This window comes from Maniola jurtina, chromosome 3 (genome assembly GCF_905333055.1).
Source record: "Maniola jurtina chromosome 3, ilManJurt1.1, whole genome shotgun sequence".
Lineage (NCBI taxonomy): Eukaryota > Metazoa > Arthropoda > Insecta > Lepidoptera > Nymphalidae > Maniola > Maniola jurtina.
This window is the reverse complement of record NC_060031.1, coordinates 5,125,906-5,145,378: the sequence shown is the minus strand read 5'-3', so window position 1 is coordinate 5,145,378 and position 19,473 is coordinate 5,125,906. Positions and strand designations below refer to the sequence as shown.

General features: G+C 38.0%; 1 protein-coding gene across 1 annotated transcript; it reads left to right on the top strand.

The window, feature by feature from the left end:
- The first annotated feature begins 11,528 nt into the window (after window positions 1–11,528).
- On the top strand, window positions 11,529–15,222 carry LOC123878688. Its single transcript, XM_045926005.1, has 3 exons — window positions 11,529–12,052; window positions 13,270–13,482; window positions 15,006–15,222. The coding sequence occupies exons 1-3, from the start codon at window positions 11,633–11,635 to the stop codon at window positions 15,180–15,182; spliced, it is 810 nt and encodes a 269-aa protein (XP_045781961.1). The 5' UTR covers window positions 11,529–11,632; the 3' UTR covers window positions 15,183–15,222.
- The last annotated feature ends 4,251 nt before the right edge of the window (window positions 15,223–19,473 follow it).

The following is a 19,473-nucleotide window of genomic DNA, read 5'->3' as shown; positions in this document are numbered from 1 at the left end:
GTAATATTATTACCTACTTGAACTAGCATAAAAAGCTTGAGTTCAATAGTGTATTAGATAGATGCGTTTTAGGCATTTAATTAAGAAAAAATGTTTTATCACGTCGTGCTTCTAATTCAATACTTTAAAATTCTTCAATTTAAGCAATTTTGTTTTACAAGGCTTATAAACTTTATTTGCTGTTGGGCACTTCTCGTATTCCGATATTTGATAAACCTATTACTAAGTACTTAGGACGTCACAGGCTATACTCAATCCATATGCCATCCATATTATCAACCTAGCTTCTAATAAGATATACTTAGTGAACAACCCACTGCCTTGACGTTTCTTTTATGGCATGGTTAAAAAAATCAATATAAGATCACCATGCATGTAATAATATTACCTACTTTTTACCCTTTTAAGGGAAATTAAGTCAGTGATAAATAGCTAAGTCTTAATGTACCTAAATTTAATTTATATAAAGAGTTATTTAATGAAATATGTAGAACTGAATAATGAAACTGGAGTGCTGAGTGTGTTATGGCTTACGAGGCTTATTTTACCATGTTTATATACGCGGATTCTTTCAATTTCACGGTGGCTTCACCCCCTGGCTTTTTCTTTGTGATGAATAAATTATGTTCGCACCTCGTATATTCCAGTTTCTGTTTACTTTGAGGTTACCGCTTTTAGGGGACGCGAAAGATTTGTTTTCCCTTTTGGAAAATTTGTTTTATCCCCTGTTAAGAGTCTTGATGTGGTGAAAAGTTGAATTTTTATTTGATCAACATGTAGATAGGTACCTGTATGCCTACTACACATACCTACCTATATTGTATCTATCTGTTGTTTTTGTTATAAGACCTACTATCATCGTAGACGTTGTCAATCGATGGGTATCCATACACTTTACCTACTTTGGTCCCTTGTAAGAGTTTCCACCCCCGCCCATGCCCCGGCTTAGTCCCACTTGTGTCTAGCGCCTCTTACTCTTTCGATGACGTCTGCCTACTTCGAGAGGAACCAACTGCGCTTTTCGATGTAAGGTTACCTACGATTATGGTTATGATTATGAAGGTACCTATTTTAGAACTTTGGTAGGCACTAGGCAAAACAACATTCATCTAGCAGCTAAGGTAGCTTTTCGTCCATGATTTTTGCAATGCGATCATCCAAGCTTGGCTGAATAAATTCCCATTGATGACAATGATGGTTAACTTTAGACGAATTCCTAATGGTAGATCGGTAGCCAGTCGAATATCTAGCTTGCGTTATTTTATCCCATAAGCACCTAGGTACCTAGGACCTATTGCATCCAATTTTGGTAAGGAGGACTGGATTAGGTAAGTAGCACTTTAGTGTTATTCTTTGGATAAGTTTTTTATAAGTCTGATTGAATCACTGCTTTACACGTAGACGTAGGGATAACCAAATAGTCATGTAAATGAGATGTCTTACAATAAGTCCTTATATCTGATCGAGCGTGTATAAATATAAATAGGTGCTTAACATTCCACACAAATCCATCTACATACTAAACACATCCGTTCCGATGTTAAATCGATTATCATAGCGCGATATCGATTCCGTCACTAGTTATCTAGTGCGGCACGCTCGAGTTGAGCGAATTGCCCCGAACTTGTTCCTCGTACGATGCCAATTCATTATCGGACTTACACACGTAACGTGAATATCCCGAGGGCAAAACCACCACTCGAATTCAAACTTTAGTGTCTCGTAAATAAAGTTTGTATTCGTGTGGAAAGTGAAGCTGATAAAACAAACTGGAAACGGACATCGAATGATTACTAGTCTCGCGTACACGTTTCTGAACGTCGTATTCATGTTCGAGGCTAATTAAAATGTAACTGTATAAACAATGGGATAAGGTTAATTTTTGTAAATAGGTCGTGAGTGTTAGTTGTTTTTCGTACGCAGTCCGGTGAAGCAATGAGAGAGGGCGGCGATAAATAACCACCTTTGTAGCGTCACCGCTCGGCTATTAAAATATATTCTGAGACTAGATGGTGCCCGCAGCTTCGCCCGCGTGGATTGGTCAGATCCCCTGTAACATCAGGATTGAGGAATTGGAATCCAAATTTTTCAATGTCGCAAAGTTCCCTTAACGATTCAAACAAAAAAAAAATTACGCAAATCGGTTCAGAAATCTCGGAGATATCAGTGTACATAGGTAGAGGTAGAAAAACACAACTCCATTTTTCAAAGTCGGTTAAAAAATGTAGCCTATGGTTACTCTTTGGTTAATCCTCTAGTTGTCTGTGAAAATCCCCTCAAAATAGGTTTAGCCATTCCGAGAATTAGCCCGTTCAAACAGACACGACACTTCAATTTTATTTATTAGTAAGTATATAAGATTGCCTGTTTTTTGCGGCGGGACTTGGCACGATTCCCGGCTTTGCCAGTTATGCGGCGTATATTTTTTTGCTGCGGGATATTACGAAAATGTCTGCGTTTTACTCGAGACAATCTTGGTTTTTTGGTCTGAGCGTGGTTTGATGAAATGTTTAGATGTTGAATGAATACTGTAGGACGAGGGTCTCTAACCGGTCGATCGCGAAGCAAAACCTCGTCGTAATTTTATCCTCCCTTAGTACTTACCCGTCTAGATACTTAGGTAAATACTTACTGGCTTCCCAAACATTCATCATTCATCATTTTTAGGGTTCCGTACCTCAAAAGGAAAAACGGAACCCTTATAGGATCACTTTGTTGTCTGTCTGTCTGCCTGTCCGACCGTCCGTCCGTCGTGTCTGTCAAGAAATCTATATAGGGTACTTGCCGGTGACCCTAGAATCATGAAATTTGGCGGGTAGGTAGGTCTTATAGCACAAGTATACAGGAATACATCTGAAAACCGCGCATCTGTGGTTACATCATTAAAAAAAAATTAATATGGTTTCAATTTTCAAAGTAAGATACCTACGTGGGATATCATATGAAATGGCTTTACTTGTAAATTCTAAAACAGATTTTTATTTATTTTTATGTAGATAGGTATAATAGTTTTTGATTTATCGTGCAAAATGTTGGAAAAAATACCCGAGTACGGAACTCTCAGTGCGCGTGTTTGACTCGCACTTGGCCGGTTTTTTTCTTTTAAACTAATTGTCTAGTGTCTATTACAATAAATTCCAATAAATATATTTTCAAAAATTCATCATTCGGGTGGAACAAAGATAAATATTAAAACAATGATAGAAGCAAAGCCCTATATCAACAGAATATTTGATTTTGCTTGTGGTGTATTTTAACAATTCACATTGCTACTCCTAACGCCATCTAGGAACGGAACTTGTTACGAAGCGCGATGCGGTTGGCTTCCATTAATCATGATAGCGCCACTGCACTCCCAGACTTGAGACTACCGAACGGACATCCGCTAACTCACAAGTCCTAAAGGTCTTGCGAATTCGGCTGTACCCTTTTTGTTTTTGTAACATCTCCACTGTTTACCCATATCCGCTGTAAAGAAGTTGAATTGAATTGAATTGATCACCCTCACCAGCGCAAATTGATGGTGAAGATGATGAAGATAAGATGGATTCATGCATTACAAGGCTTGACAATACGTCACGCACGCTGGAGAGTCTATCGTCCAGGGAGTCCCTGAACCCAACACCAGACCAAGACCACGAGACCCTAAACCAAGACGATAGGCCTTAGCCGACACAAGGCCTAAATAACGTTACCGGGGAAGCATTATTATTATTCGCACCACACCTGGACATACGTCAAGGTCCAAGACCAAAGGCCTTAGCTCACAAACAGCTTCAATAATAGGTATTAGGTACTTACCGAGGAAGCATTATTCTCCGCGCTGTAATTACCCGGACAAGGAGGCACTATTTAACTTGCGGACCGTACCCCTGTCTTGGTTAAACGGAGAAGAATCAGAGCTTTCACCAATATAGGAAGGAATGCTCAGTCATAGTTAAGCTTATCGAACTTGAAGCTTTCTAAGCTATAAGGTAAGCTAAATATTATGTAGCGGAGGGAGAATCTATTAATGTAAACATTAGGTATGAGTTTTCCCTTTGCTAAGAATTCTTGCACACCTCTGGTAGAAAGGCACCCATAGGTATGTAAGATAAGTTCAAAACCAAACCTTTATTATGGTTGCGAGAGCCAGAAAACCCAGAGTATGTACTTGCTTTTGTATATTTTTTAGCCCAATACGATTTCAATCATAGTATCTTACAAAGCAGTCTCCTCAAAATGATGGATTAAAAGATTCGTCATCGTAAGACATGAACCGGTCACAGCCTCTATTGAGCTGATAACCACACACCAAAATTAGCCGACCGACAAGAATTAGAGTTAGAAGTCAGATGTTGTTGAGGCCTCTATGTTTCTAAAGGAGGAAGATGTTTCCGTCAAAGCCGTGCCGCCAAGCGATGCAGGGTTCCGGTACGTGCCGCCTATAGAAACCGATAACACAGGGTTAATATCGCTCCCAAGTTAGCCCGTTTCCATCTTAGACTTCATCATCACTTATCACCAAGTGAGATCGCAGTCAAGGGCTAACATGTACCTAACGGAATAAAAAAAAGTTAAAAGACAAAATATGATAAAAACCAAAACCTGTCGAGTAAGTAATCAATTTATTTAATCCCTCGTTTCGTGCATCGTCTTTAAGTCCGCCATTAAATCTTAATATAAAATCATAATAAATCCGTTGATTTGCTTTACGCAAGAGCAAAAACATGTACACCTTATCTGTAATAACTAATTAAAATCGAGTTTAATTGCCGATCAAGTCGAAACCTTTTACTTTACCTTATTCCGAAATTATTTTTCTGACAAGCAGAGCAAGCATAGTAAGTTGGAACAAAAAAATAGTACCTAAGCTTAGTTAGGTAATTAAACGTCGTTGTCTCGAACGATGGACGTCCACAGCTGGACCTTAGCTGGACATAGTAATTATTTTGTAGGCATAATTCGATTGGATTGAACTTGGAGATTCGTGGCACTACCTGCCTCGCTGTACATATTATGATGATAGATAGATAGAACACTTTATTGTACACAAAAACACATGTAAAGGAACACAACACAGAAAGAAGAAAACAGAAAAAACAATTGTGGCTGGAGAGAATATCGTGCGGGGCGCTGACGCGATGCGCAGTTCAGCTGCAGTTCAGTTCAAATGCGTGGGTACCTTTATTGCTTGGAGCAATCTCTACCAGGCAATTTCCCTATTGATTTTCCAGATGATTTCCCTACTACGGTAATTCCTCTTCTTCGACTCTATTTCCATTCCTTCCTCTATTTCTACATCATTATGGAAATTCGAACCTGCATTGTGATTTGTGTGTGAGGGCGCTGTATTGCCCTCCGCTGGGCTACTCCAGCTTTCCAGAACTCATTACTCATTCCAGAAGCCAAGTAAGTAGGATAACCCAGACCTACGGATACCTACTACTTATTCACTCATCAAAGCGTATCTGAAATCGTCATTATAAAATTCACCATGGATTTTAAGGATGAAGCATGAAAGAGAAGCAATTTTCGCTAATCTCCATGATAGATTATTAAGTATATTATTTCTAGTAAAATATTCTTCGATATCGAAATTCTTGAAGAATTATTTCCCGGATATACCCCTTTCCCGGGCCAGTCTCCGGGGCGGTGAGATATCGGCAGACGGTAAATCACGGAGAGACATTTTTTCCGCCACTCACCCTCTATTCGTGTCGAGAGCTGTCTCGAGAGATAGCGTTGGTACTGCACGCAAAAAAATATTTTGTGTCCAATTAAATTTTATTTTTATTTGTGCTATGAATATTTAACCTTTTTTCTTTAATTATGTTCAAAATAATTATTCATTGGCCCGAGAGAGTTTGAGGAGTTGTTTTGTATAAACTGAAAGTTACTGGATAACCGTATCCAGTAACTTTTGCGTTCAAACTAGACCTGCCAGCTATTCATAAAAACAAACTCATCGCCTTAATCATTCTCATAGGCGTGACAAGAAATTGCTCTGTAAGATTAATACATATCTACTAATTACTAAAAAGGGTATGATATATTTTAGGATGTAACCAGTAGGATGCAAGTGACCTTTGTGTCCCGCTTTGTTCTTTGTTTTGATTAAGCATAGTGTAAGGTGCACTCCAAACAAATTAAAAAAAAAAAAAAAAACAAGATGAACCGTTAAAAAAAAGTGCAGCAGGAAGTGGCTCAATGAGGAAGGGAGAACTGAGAACCGACTGCTGTATTGCGGAAAAACTGCATCAATCATTATTACAATTGCAAATGTTGTTATTGGCTGAATTTGTGATGTTCGTGTTGCAACAATGCATTATAGCCAATAGTGAGCGAACGTCAACCAAACAGAGGTGATTGCGATCGTGACATTATAACTGTCATCCTACTCGATGTAGCTGTCATCCTTGCGGTAGCAATCGAGCACCGGGTATGATGACACTGATTAGGGAAGGTCGATGCTCAGCTGTAGGCTCATACTCAGGCTGGAATGATGAAGAAATTAAAAGAAAGCAGTAAACGTTTTTTGTCAATAAATTCATCTACCTACATAAAAATAAAGCTATGTTCACAATATTTTACTTGCGGACGGTATCTGGGCGGGGCGTCTGCCTCATTATTTAGATATTAATCCGCACCCTCGCCCTCGGCGCACGTTCCGCGCACTAATTAATACACGGCACTTGCGGGCTTTCACCGTTTTACACTTTTGTGCCCAACTACACTTTTTGGGTCACTAAAATTGGAAACTGAAATTTAAGCGTCAGGTTTTTATAAACCTTTGCGAAAAAATTAGACACAGGAAGCCAGACAAATGGATTGTTGAATGGTTAGATAGATAAATTGATAGAAGTAAAGACGGACGAATATGATAAAACTATCGAGGTTGCTTTATTCATTACAAGATTTAAACAGTTTGGCGTTTGTTCTTGTCTCAACTCTCAACAAAAGATTACCATCTAATTAAAAATTTGAAGACGGAATGGTAAGCCATATACTACTGATGATAGAAGACCGAAAGTGATCAAAATATATATATTTGGATCTGCTCGTCATGTGAAAACGTAAAATCACACTAATATTATAAAGATAAAAGTGTGTGTGTGTGTGCGCGTGCGTGCGTGCGTGTGTGTGTCTGTGTCTGTGTGTGCGTGCGTGCGTGCGTGCGTGTGTGTGTGTGTCTGTGTCTGTGCGTGCGTGCGTGCGTGCGGGCGTGCGTGCGTCTGTGTCTGTGTGTGCGTGCGTGCGTGCGTGCGTGCGTGTGTGTGTGTGTGTGTGTGTGTTTGTGACTCCTTCACGTAAAACCTACTTGACGAAAATACGATTTCAAAAAACCTAAATCCACATGGGCGAAGTCACGGGCATCGACTAGTCATCAATAATAATAATATAAATAACCTTGTGTATGTATGTCAAGTTGATCCATAACAGCAATATTTCAAGTAATAACAGCAAAAAACTGAAAGGGATGATTTACTCAAGCGGATTTTCTGCAACAGTTTGGGAGGTAAGTACTGCCAAAAATAACTTTTATAAAGAACCCTCGGGCATTTTGATCCGACGGCACATGGCGGCGCGTGTGTGTGTTTGTCGTTTAGTTGATCGCTCGTAAAATGACGTTGGGGACCATTGTTTAGTCTTCTCTCTGCATCATATTCTTCTTTGCTGAGGGTCTTAACTCTTACCCCTTCCATTAATGTATTTATTACAGCTCAAGCCGCTTGATCCAGAACTTTCAAATTTTTCATTCAGGTTCTCTTTATAACGTAGACTTCCAATAAGAAAGGATTTTCATAAGCTCCATCTGAGCTGAAGTATGTCAACTAGTTACAATGTATTTAACGTTGGGAGTTTTTTCGAGAAAAATACCATGAACTTTAACCAGTACCTTACTACCAGTAGATGTCATTCTGACTATCGCTTAAGGCACGCTTCTGAAGTCGTTGGAGATGGAGACCATGGTTTATGGACTAATAACTGGTTTAGATTATTTTAATGGAGTATTAATTACTACACGATAGCTAAAACATGAAAATGGAACTGGGCATGGACATGTCATAAGGATAGAAAACGATCAATGGAGCAAGAACACTATGTTACAACTTGGTTAGCAGAACAGTTCTTGGAAACAAGAAAGGTCGGTAGCACGATAGAAAGACGATGTTGAAGAATTTGTAGGTAGGTAAATTATGATTCCGCACAGCTCAAAATAAAAAGAATTGGAATTTGGAAGTTAAAAGGAGAAGGGAGCCTTTGCGTAGTACGTAGTGAGATTCTTAAAATATGAATAGGTACATATTAACAAAATTAAATAAAACTAAATTAATAGGTTTAGAAAATACTCCAGAATCAGGGAATAATGTGAACATTGCTTTTGCTACTAACGGGAACTAAAAAAATCAGAAGCGTTTGAATGAAAAAACACTGTGTGTTCATATTTTATAGTGCCTGGCTCGTTGTTGCTATTCCATGCCATTTGTGCAGCTTTGATGCCACAACGGAACTCATGTTCGAAATAACGAGAATGTTTTAATTTTCCCATGTGTGCAGACTCGGAAGAAAAGGGTGGAAAAGCAAAATGAACATCAGATTTTTTAAAAGCAATGTTTTAAAAGCCATATTCATGACTTAGCTACATAATATACCTATTATTATAATATTTATAAGGCAATATGTGTGTAAGTTTATAATGTTCTCAAAGGTATGTGAATACCAATTCGCACTTACCTAGCGTGGTGGACCTACCAAACCTAATTTCTTCTCATTCTGAGAGAACATCCTTGTTTAGTAGTAACTATTGAGCTGGCGATGAGTTGAGATGATGATGATGATAATGATGAATATGAATTTGGAATCTTTCAGAACTTCAAATTAGGTTTTGAAAAGGTCTGGCAACTATGCCAAGCCACGCTTGAAATTGATTGGTCGGGCTAGAGGAGCAATAGTTCAATTTGAAGCTTACTTTATTTGATCAATATTTTGACGTGAATTTGAGGTCTTGCGACTCAGTCGGGGGCTTGATTACGGTAAAATGATAGCTACAATGTGACGATCTCAATCACCTTTGACTGACACTCTGTTGCTATATTGGCTAAAATACGCTAAAGTAAAAATACTATGAATTCTGCCAATCACAGCAATCGATATTGCAGCAATGATTGATGCAGCTTTTTTGTAATCAACCAGCAGTATCACAGCTATGGTTTAAACAATTCAGTAGCTTTCTTCTTCTTCTCGTGTCAATTTTGAGGATCGTGGCTCTCTCGAGATATCACCTTCTTCATGAGTTGCGCCACTTTTCCTCGTTAGAGGCTGTAAGGAAGGCATTGCAGAAGCACATCGATGTCAGAAGGGTGTGTCAAATGCTTCTCTATTCAGCAGGGCCATTCAGAAAACTCGACTCAGTAAGTTATCGTACGATTAGATGTATTTTCAATTAAAACGATAAATTACCGAATCGAGTGTTCTGAATCGCCCTGCTGGTCGGACCAACGTCTCGGGCATCGTTCGCGGGGTCTCCTTCGCCCGATCTTGCAGTAGCATAAGTAGTATGTTATACACTATAGCAATTAAAGTAGCAAACTAGTAGGTAGCAAATTATAGACAAATATGAATGATCACACGTGCAAGCTGTAACTGATAGGATGACGAGCTCGTTAAACGTGTCCTGTTTACAAAACAGCTCCATTCCAAGTGTTTACGGCGCTAGTGCATTAATTTTATTGGAGTTTATCCATTTCCTGGTGTTTTGTAGGTAGGTACTACTTGAGTTTAATGAAGATTGATTATTTCCTGTTTTGCTGTTGCACTAATTAATAAATGATTAATTGGATATGTATGTACTTATAATTAAGTCTACATATAATACTCAACATACGAGTACGTCTATTTATCCCAGATTTCTGGTCCAGCAGAATTTAACTCTTTATCGAACTATATTACAATATCAAGTCCATTTTTACTAGACTTGCAACGAATATTCGGTTACTATTCGGTATTCGGCCTATTCGGCTGCTTTTATTATATTCGGCCGGATACCGAATATCTACATATTATTCGGCCGAATACCGAATACTTAAATGATATATTTTGTCATAGAGAAATAATTGGTAAAATGAAAAATTAAAATCGATTGATTACGTATATATTCATATTTTCATTTCTGTTATAATCATTTAAGTAGTCATTGGTGCATAACACCGGTACATAATCATCTTCTGAATTGGAAAAATGGAGGATTCTATGTATTTGAATTATTGTGGTAATCAAAATTTAGAAGGGTAAGGTTCTCATTTATTTTATAATCATTTATTAAGTAGTCATTGGTACATAAAACAGGTACACATAATTTAATCCAATTTAATAAAAAAAATCCAGCCGAATACTTTTGCCTAATATTCGGCTATTCGGTCAGGGGCCTCGCCGAATATTCGGTATTCGGTATACTGCCGAATATACTATTCGTTGCAAGTCTAATTTTTACCATTATTAATTTACAAACTGAAATTCAAAAATTTTGGTGCAACATTAACTTGCTTGCTTGTTTTGTCTTTTAATAGGTACTAGGTACAATTACGTAAATTAGCAATCAAAAACACTACTGTATGTAATTATGTCTTATCTTGGTATTTTTTTCTTGTTATGAGTGTTAATAGGCTACTTAATTGTACTACTACAATTATACCTACTAAGATCTAGCCTAAGACTGTTATTATCTTTTCTTTTTTTAATCATCTTGGTATGTGCCTAAAATTCTAAAATGTAGGTGAACAGCTGTATACCTAGGTACTCGTATTATCATAAATTATGAGTAAGTAGGTAGGTAGCATACACAGAGGACGGTCGCCGGATGGCTTTGTTTGCCCGTGCTAATGACAGCTAATTCCCTTGTCGCCTCTTTAGCCGTTTAGCACATCAAAGGTAGGTATTATGCAGCACTTTCAATCCTATAAAAACCTAGGCAGCTATGTAGTGCAAGTGTATTATAATATTTAGCTAATGATAAGCTTAAATAATGATAAAAAATTACGTGCGTGTTGGAAAATATACTGTTTTACTTATAATAGTTACTTAATAGTTCTATAGTTTTGTAAGTATAATAGTTGCATTATAAATAAAAACAATGAAAACTTTTTGCTCGCAGTACAAAATTGCCAAATGATTTTTTCACGGAATGAATAAAATTACCTTATAACTTTTTAATTGAAACGCTTTACGTTTTTTGCTAGCGGTACAATATTAAACTATAGTGATGGGAAGTTTTTACGAATACGACCATCGATATAAGTATAAAAAACATACTAGATACCAGCCCAAAGTTAAACCTTCCTTTAGAAAAGTGCAGTAGGTAGGTACCTACCCTTAGTAAGTAGGAACTTCTTTTACATAGTACGTCTGTCGCGACATTTTCTATTTGATCGTCTAGAGTCTAGACTGTAGACTGTAGAGTCTAGACAGACAGGATAGTCCTTGTGGTAACCCTAGTGCGTTTACCGATATCACGCGTCGACTGTCAATACACCGCGTGCGACGCGACGTTGCCGCTCCGCGCGACACCGCTCTCGCCTCTCTCCGGCGATCCCCGCAGTCTCGCTAGATCATTCAACACGCAACTACGCTGCAATTTTCTGACAAATTAACTATGGATTCAAACATTTCCTCTGAATTGACTCCAAAAACAGAGATCGACACTGAAAATGACACATCGAAACGTGTTCAATGGACCTCAGAAAAAACTATAAAATTGATTGAGACTTTCGAAAACGAGTGTCGAGAGCTGTGGGACCCAAAACATGTTTTGAATAAGGATAGATCGGCTAGACAAGCGAAGTTAGAGTACCTTGCGGGTGTATTTGGTACTAATTCAGAGGAAATAAGCAGGAAGCTGCATAACTTGAGGACGCAGTTTAACAATGAGTTACGGAAGATTAAGAGGAGGGCCTCGGGAGGGGAGTCCAGTTCGGGAGTGAGCAGCGGGTGGGAATACTTCGAGTCACTCTTGTTCCTGTTGAGGGAACCCCTTGTTGATACCACTGAAGGCATAGACGCGGTAAATCTGGAGGTATAATTCATTTTAATTAAGCTTTTCACTATATTCTTGTGCTTCAGCTTTTAGCACTGATGTAGCTTGAAAATTTGTATGTAGGTATCTGAATTGGCATTATGTTGTAACTTTATTTATTCATCCATGCTTTTTTATCTAAGCGTGGTTTAGGATATTTTTCTTTACTTCTGCTTTTGTGAAATCTGAATGATGTACCTAATTGCAATATTTTTTCAATTCGCTGATTCATACCTACTACTTACACTCTACTAACTATCAGGCCTACTGCAAAAGTTTTCTTTATAATTTTAATTTCCTAATCTTTTCAACATAGGTACTTATCTACTTACCTATTTATGATTCGAAAACAAAATTTTATGTTTATGTGGGTAGTTTGGTTTTTTTATGGCTATTATGTTTATGCGTCTCAAGCAAGGTAAGCAAGATAGTTCACGGTATAAAGTGCGTGACTGGTACTTCGGTATGAGTTCCGTAATCCGTAGAAAATGTCTGCGTAGCATGAAAGATATAATCGATCAAACAAATTATACCTACACTACTAACCTGTCTAACCTGTTATTGGTATGATCATATTGTGTGCGCTTGGCTTAAAACACAACTCATAGACTGTAGATACTATAAATGTGGAAGTGTGTTTGTTTGTTGGCTTATTAATTTGTCCTTCAATCACATCGTAGCGGAGCAACGAATCGACGTGATTTTTGCATGGTAGCCTATGTCACTCTTCAGATCTTTAACATGCCATATCTTATCCTAACATAGGGTACTTTTTATCCCGAAAAAATCAAAAAGTGTGTGTTACAGTGAAAATTCCAAATATTCACCGAATTTCAAAAAGTCCACTCGAGCGAAGCTGGGTTGGAGAAAAACAAACCCAAACACCAGTTACCAGAACGCTAGCAAAAACCTAGAGTTATTATTATACTACCTAAACACAATCCATTGCAAATTACCATTTGCCTTATTTTGTAGTTTTAGTGATTTAGTATTTTTCAAACCCGCAATGTGTAGCGTGCAAAACTCGGGTCAATACCCCATCTACGTTGCGGCATTGACCCCGGGTGGCCTATTTACGTATAGTTCGTTGATCTCTTGCGTCGGTCAGTTTTTTTTTGCGTTATTTTGTGGTACCTTGACAGTTAATCATCAATACTATCACCTGTCTTCGTTTTTGCTAGCGTTCTGGTTACACCATGCATCAAAATTTGTTACAGCTTGCGGAATTTCAAGCAGATGAGGAAATAGAGTTTGAGAAGGTAGCCCGTGGTCGGCTCCTTGCCGCAACGCCAAGCGTGCCCCCTAAATCACATAAACCAATGATGAGAGTGGCTGCTTCTGCTCCGAATCCATTGCCAGTCAGCTCCAACCCAATGCTGTGGCCCGACGAACCAAGGATTTACTCCACCAACGAACCGGATGAATGTCAGGTATAATTTTTCCCAGATTTGAACAATGTAGGCTCTTTCAAATTACTGTTTGTAATTGTAATTGTCCTTCTAAAATACTGTTTGATTTCTAATATCAGCTTATTTCTTACACGTCAAATTCCTGCTATTTCGCCTACTCGTAATCTGCGATTACCTATTTCAAAGTGCGTAATAATGAATAAATGTACCTACTACCTAAATGAAAATGAAATAAGTAGTTATAAGTATTTTGTTCAACAAGATAGCAAAGTTCATTTTTGTTGCGAGTGCCTAGTTTGAACTCCGTGCGGGCGAAGGATTCTATAACAGAATCACGAGCGTAGCGAGTTTTAAGTTGAGAGTTTTGAGTTTTGAGAGTACAGTGTTCAGTTTAGCCCTAACTCAACACTTCACCTAACTACTATAAGTATTATTATGTATTCTGAACTCTCGACAAGAGAGGCATACATACCTACTTGCGCCGCTCGCCAGTTTCAGCCATTTCTACTGCGGCTATTTTATGTTATTTTTGCTTTCAGTGGTTATAATTAATCAAACATAAGATAAACCGTATCCTGTGGCGTCGTCTAGGTGTAAACAACTGAGCAGTTAGTAGGGGCGACGTTTGAATTGATTACTTCTGGTTCGGGATTAGATTGTGTCATAAATGATGCATGAGCCGAAAATGGTCATAATTCATTAGTTAAACTGATTAGATATTCCACTTTGATATTGATGCGCTTATCTTATCTATTAAGTAACTCATTAATTAAAAATTACTTTTGACAAAAAGTCAAATCCATTTTAAGATTTTCGGAAGGACATATTTTTAGGGTTCCGTACCTCAAAAAGAAAAACAGAACCCTTATAGGATCACTTTGTTGTCTGTCTGTCTGTCTGTCCGTCCGTCCGTCGTGGTACCTACTTATACTTCCGTTACTACGTGATACTTCCCGTTGACCGAACTCCCGTAGAATTATGAAATTTGGCAAGCAGATAGGTCTTATAGCACAAGTAAAGGAATAGGTAAATTCGAAGACCGTGAATTTGTGGTTACATCATTTAAAAAAAATTAAAATGTGTTTCAATTTTCAAAGTAAGATAACTATAGTACCAATTTGGGGTATCATATGAAAGGGCTTTACTTGTTTATTCTAAAATGGATTTTTATTTATTTTTATGCATGATAGTTTTTGATTTATCGTACAAAATGTCGGAAAAAATACCCGAGTACGGAACCCTCAGTGCGTAAGTCTGACTCGCACTTAGCCGGTTTTTACAGTTTCGTACTTCAAAAGGAAAAAGGAACCCTTAAGGATCACTTTGTTGTCTATCATTAACTTGCAGTATTTTACTTAAAAATGTAACTTATAGTATTCTACATAAAAGTGTTAGGTGCCAACTTACCTATATTATCTTGTACGATGCCACGGAACCTACGGACCCTTCGTGTGCGATTCAGACACTCACAAGGCCGGTTTTAAAAAAAAATAAGTAGTTAGGTATAACGTCGATTTCTAACCTAACAACTTTCTTTCCTATAGATATTCGGTGACTTCGTAGCATCAGAGCTCCGCACCCTCCGCTCCAGGACAACCAGGAACAGGCTGAAGAGGATGATCCAGAAAGCCATCCTTCAGGTCACCGAGGAGGAAGATACGCACCTTCAAATGTTACGCGACAACCGAATGGGATCAATGGATTTTGACCCACTGAATTAATACCTACCGTTCCTACCAACTATGTATTCCTTTATAACATCTTGATTATGGTTTAAAAAAAAACCCTTCACCAAAAACTGAGTGTGGTATTTTTGCAAGACAAGTTGCTAATGCCCGGCATAATCCTTACCAGAAAAACTACCAAGAGAGCTGTGTAGTATCTACTTTTCTGGCGATTCCAAAACAAAAAATAAATAAAATCAAAATCGGTTCATATTCATATTCTTTATTTTTCATTTCACATGTAAGTAGACCGTGCATTACACATAAGACCCCGTAATGGTATGGCAAAAATATAGATAGTTCATTCGTTTAGGTGCTACGATGCCACAGACTCTTACACAAACACTCTCCCAGACACAAACTTATAACACCCCTCTTTTTGGATCGGGGGATAACAAATAAAAGACTATTCCGGTGGGGTAATGAAGCCGGACATCAATTAGTCCGTCTGCACGTGTCGCAGATAGCATCGGGGCGGCACTCGGCTTTGTTTACTCGTTACACAATTAGGGATAAGCCCTTTGTTGGCTTGAATTTGTGAATTTGTGAATCCCTCCCGTACGATTGTTAGCGTTGAAGTGGAAAAGGACAAACTTTTGTTTGCTACTGTCACGGTAATGGTAAATAGATAATACCTACTAGCTGATGCCCGCAGCTTCACCCGCGTGGATTGGTCAGATCCCCTGCAGCATCAGGATTGAGGAGTTAGACTCCAAATTTCTTATGAAACAATGTCGCAAAGTTCCTCTATCGATTAAAAAAGAAATGACGCAAATCGGTTCAGAAATCTCGGAGATTTCGGTGTACATAGGTAGAAAAACACAACTCCCTTTTTGAAAGTCGGTTAAAAAAGTAGCCTATGTTACTCCCTGGTCAATTCTCTACTTGTCTGTGAAAATCCCGTCAAAATCGGTTCAGCCGTTCCCAAGATTAGCCTTTTCAAACAGACAGACAGACAGACAGACAGACAGACAAAAATTTTAAAAACGTGTGATTCGGTTATAGTATCGTTCAAATAACCATATGACCTTAATATGCGGTAGTTATTTCGAAATTACAGACAGACACTCCAATTTTATTTACCGTGCTACTGTGGTTATCAGAGTAAAGATCGCTAGGTGCTCTGTAACTGTACTGTATGGTGGGTGATTTATTGTAGCTGGGAAATAGATTTGATAATAACCTAGTTTGCTATAACAATACCTAAGCACAAGCGAGATTCCTTAGACTATTAAGCTGACCGCACTTTGCATGCGTTTTCGTAAGAATTTGACACACTCCAAGTAAGTACCTATGATCGTTTTTAGGGTTCCGTACCCGATGGGTGCCAAATTCCAATGGACCCTATTATTAAGCCTCCGCTGTCCGTCCGTTTGTCCGTGCGTCTATCTGTCAGCGGGCTGTTTCTCATGAATCCTAAATAGGTAGAGTTGAAATTTTCACAGTGTGTACCTACCTACCTACCTAGGTATTTGTATAACTGACGGTCTGCAAATTAAAGTGTTATTTTTGTATACGGGGGTATATGGAACGTATGCACTTGACCAGTTTTTGACCGAAATGTTTCTGGAAAATCTTTCTGATTGGGCAAAATAAAATTCTAAAAACGAAAGTAGGTAACCTAGGTAACTATTTAAAAAATAGGTACTTATCTACGGTATTCAAAATTCATTCATCATCATGATAAACAGCCAATAATTGTATCCACAGATGGATAAAATCTTCTTTTAGGTAAAGCCAACGTTTCACCAACGCAAAAATAGGTCTACTTACCTACTTTATTTATATAAAATTCATAAAGAAAAAGTTTTTTTTGCTCTCGCCACGCGTCTATACAAAAGTCGCAAATCCCAAACAGATTTTCTTCGAGTCAACCCAAACAAAAACAAGAACCCGTGTTTTACTTACGACCGTATTTGCCGGTACTTGTACCATCTATCCCTTTCTCACTCCAAGTATAAGGGATGCTGCATCTCGCTCGCACGGCCGTCGACCCGGCCTCGGCAACACAAGTCCGGCTCACATACAAATATTGAGATTCAACGCTGCTATTGACTTCTTAAAATGAATTTGGATAACTGTAGTTTATTAATTGGTGGAACAAATTGATAGGTTTGTAGTTTGTACCTAAATATTTCGACTGTAAAAGCTCCTTCTCTGAGTTCTTCTTTCCTTATAAGTACTTCCCTAAGGTAGGTAGGTAGAGGTGTGCCTAAAACACCTACCTAGATTATTTTTAGGGTTCCGTTTCGAGAGTTAAAAAAGTTAATTTCAAAATGGCCACCACGAGAATTTAAAAAAAAGTTCCTGTACGATGGATGGTAGGTACATAATATAACATTCCGACTCGCACTTGACCACATTATGTTGCGGCTACAGCGGGGTAACGTCAATGCCCAACAACGCCATAATTATCGCGATAATCAACACGTTAAACTGAGTGGCCACTGAATGCCAATTGAATTGGGGTTAAAACCATAGGTTTGTAGCGAAAAAATCGTAAGTCTATGGGTTAAAATCATCGAACGCCAAACGGTATTGAGAATGTCATTGTACGTACGTTGATTGTTTTTAACCCCCGACCCAAAAAGAGGGGTGTTATAAGTTTGACGTGTGTATCTGTGTATCTGTGTGTCTGTGTATCTGTGTATCTGTGTATCTGTCTGTGGCATTGTAGCGCCTAAACGAATGAACCGATTTTAATTTACTTTTTTTGTTTGAAAGGTGGCTTGATCGAGAGTGTTCCTAGCTATAATCCAAAAAAATTGGTTCTGCCGTTTAAAAGTTTTTAGCTATTTTCTAGTTTTCTTGTAGAAAAGAAGGTTAGATAACCCTTAGGTTCATAATATTCAAGTGTCAATAGACAAATGTCAAGCTGTCAAGATGGACGTTGCCTAGATATACATAATTATTTATTTGAAAATGATTTGTCGGGGGTGTTGAAAATTTTTAATTTACACTTGTTACATCTACGTTTAATGGGAAACGCCGTTGAACATCGGCTGTTGGCCGTTAACGTGGCCGGACATTAGACGTTCAAGTATGGCCACTCAGTTTAACGCGTTGATTATCGCGATAATTATGGCGTTGTTGGGTATTGAGTATTGACGTTAACCTTAATGTAGCCGCAACATGTTTTTAAGGCGATAAAATCATTCTTAGTTAAAGGAAAATATAAATCCTACGTATTATGTACCTACCTATTAAGTTTGATGAAATTCTATTTATTATTTGTCCGCTTCTATTTATTACCACATAATCTCGTCCTAATTACCAAGAGCACAGGAGTGTGTAGAATGTAGATGTGTCGTTAAAGTATTACGCACTAGTGCTAAACAAGTGGTTTTACTTCACTATGACAGACTGACGAATGCGCTAAAGATATCTATCTACCTGCTAAGTGCTACCACGTGCTACTAGCTGGGTAGGTAGTATACTACAGCTACTACTGTCGTTCCATAGTGCTATAATTAGATACAAGTTGCTAAAAGGATTTGGACCTGTTTCTGATAATATATGTAATCAGAATCTCTATACTATGATAAAATCATCACTATGATAACAGTCTGTTTAGGCACCGAGGAAAAAATACTTGAGACAAAATCTATTAGGTAGTTCGAAGAACTACCCCCAACTTGTTACAAAATCAATCCGTTAGAATCATACATTCGAACCATACATAGGTACATTTCACATACATTTCCACGTTGGCAATCAAATTAAATTCTTTCACTCAGTTTCATTACGACTTTAACAGGGCTCTCTCCGTCACTCGCTTCATACAATCGTAGTTCCAATTTCATTTGAATATTAAGCGACCAAAGTCCATGAAATTTTGCAGACATATTCTAAAAACTAATATCTGTGTCTGTGGTGTTTTAGATTTTTCTAAAAATATGTAGTTTTAAAATTACAGGGGCTCAAAGATTTGTATGTAAATTTTTAAGACCGCGTAACTATGAAACTGAATATTTTAACAGAAATCTGGAAAACCACAGACATAGATATTAGTTTCTAGAAAATGTCTGCGAAATTTCATGGACTTTGGTTGCTTAATATTCAAATGAAATTGGAACTACGTTTGTATGAAGCGAGTGACGGAGAGAGCCCTCTTAAGACAGAAGTGTTCACTGTTCGTGAAATATCAATAACGGGTAAACTTGTCCAATCATGTTTTAATCGGACCAAATCCAAGGGGATATAATGAAAAATATTATATATTAATTTCAAATTTTTCGATCCATGCGTTCCTAACTTAATTCCATTTTAGTAAACTTTAGTATCGACG

Coding starts and splice junctions, on each gene's coding strand:
- LOC123878688 (XM_045926005.1), top strand. CDS start 11,633: ATGGATTCAAACATTTCCTCTGAATTGACTCCAAAAACAGAGATCGAC. Junction 12,053..13,269: donor TAGACGCGGTAAATCTGGAG/GTATAATTCATT, acceptor AATTTGTTACAG/CTTGCGGAATTTCAAGCAGA. Junction 13,483..15,005: donor ACGAACCGGATGAATGTCAG/GTATAATTTTTC, acceptor TCTTTCCTATAG/ATATTCGGTGACTTCGTAGC.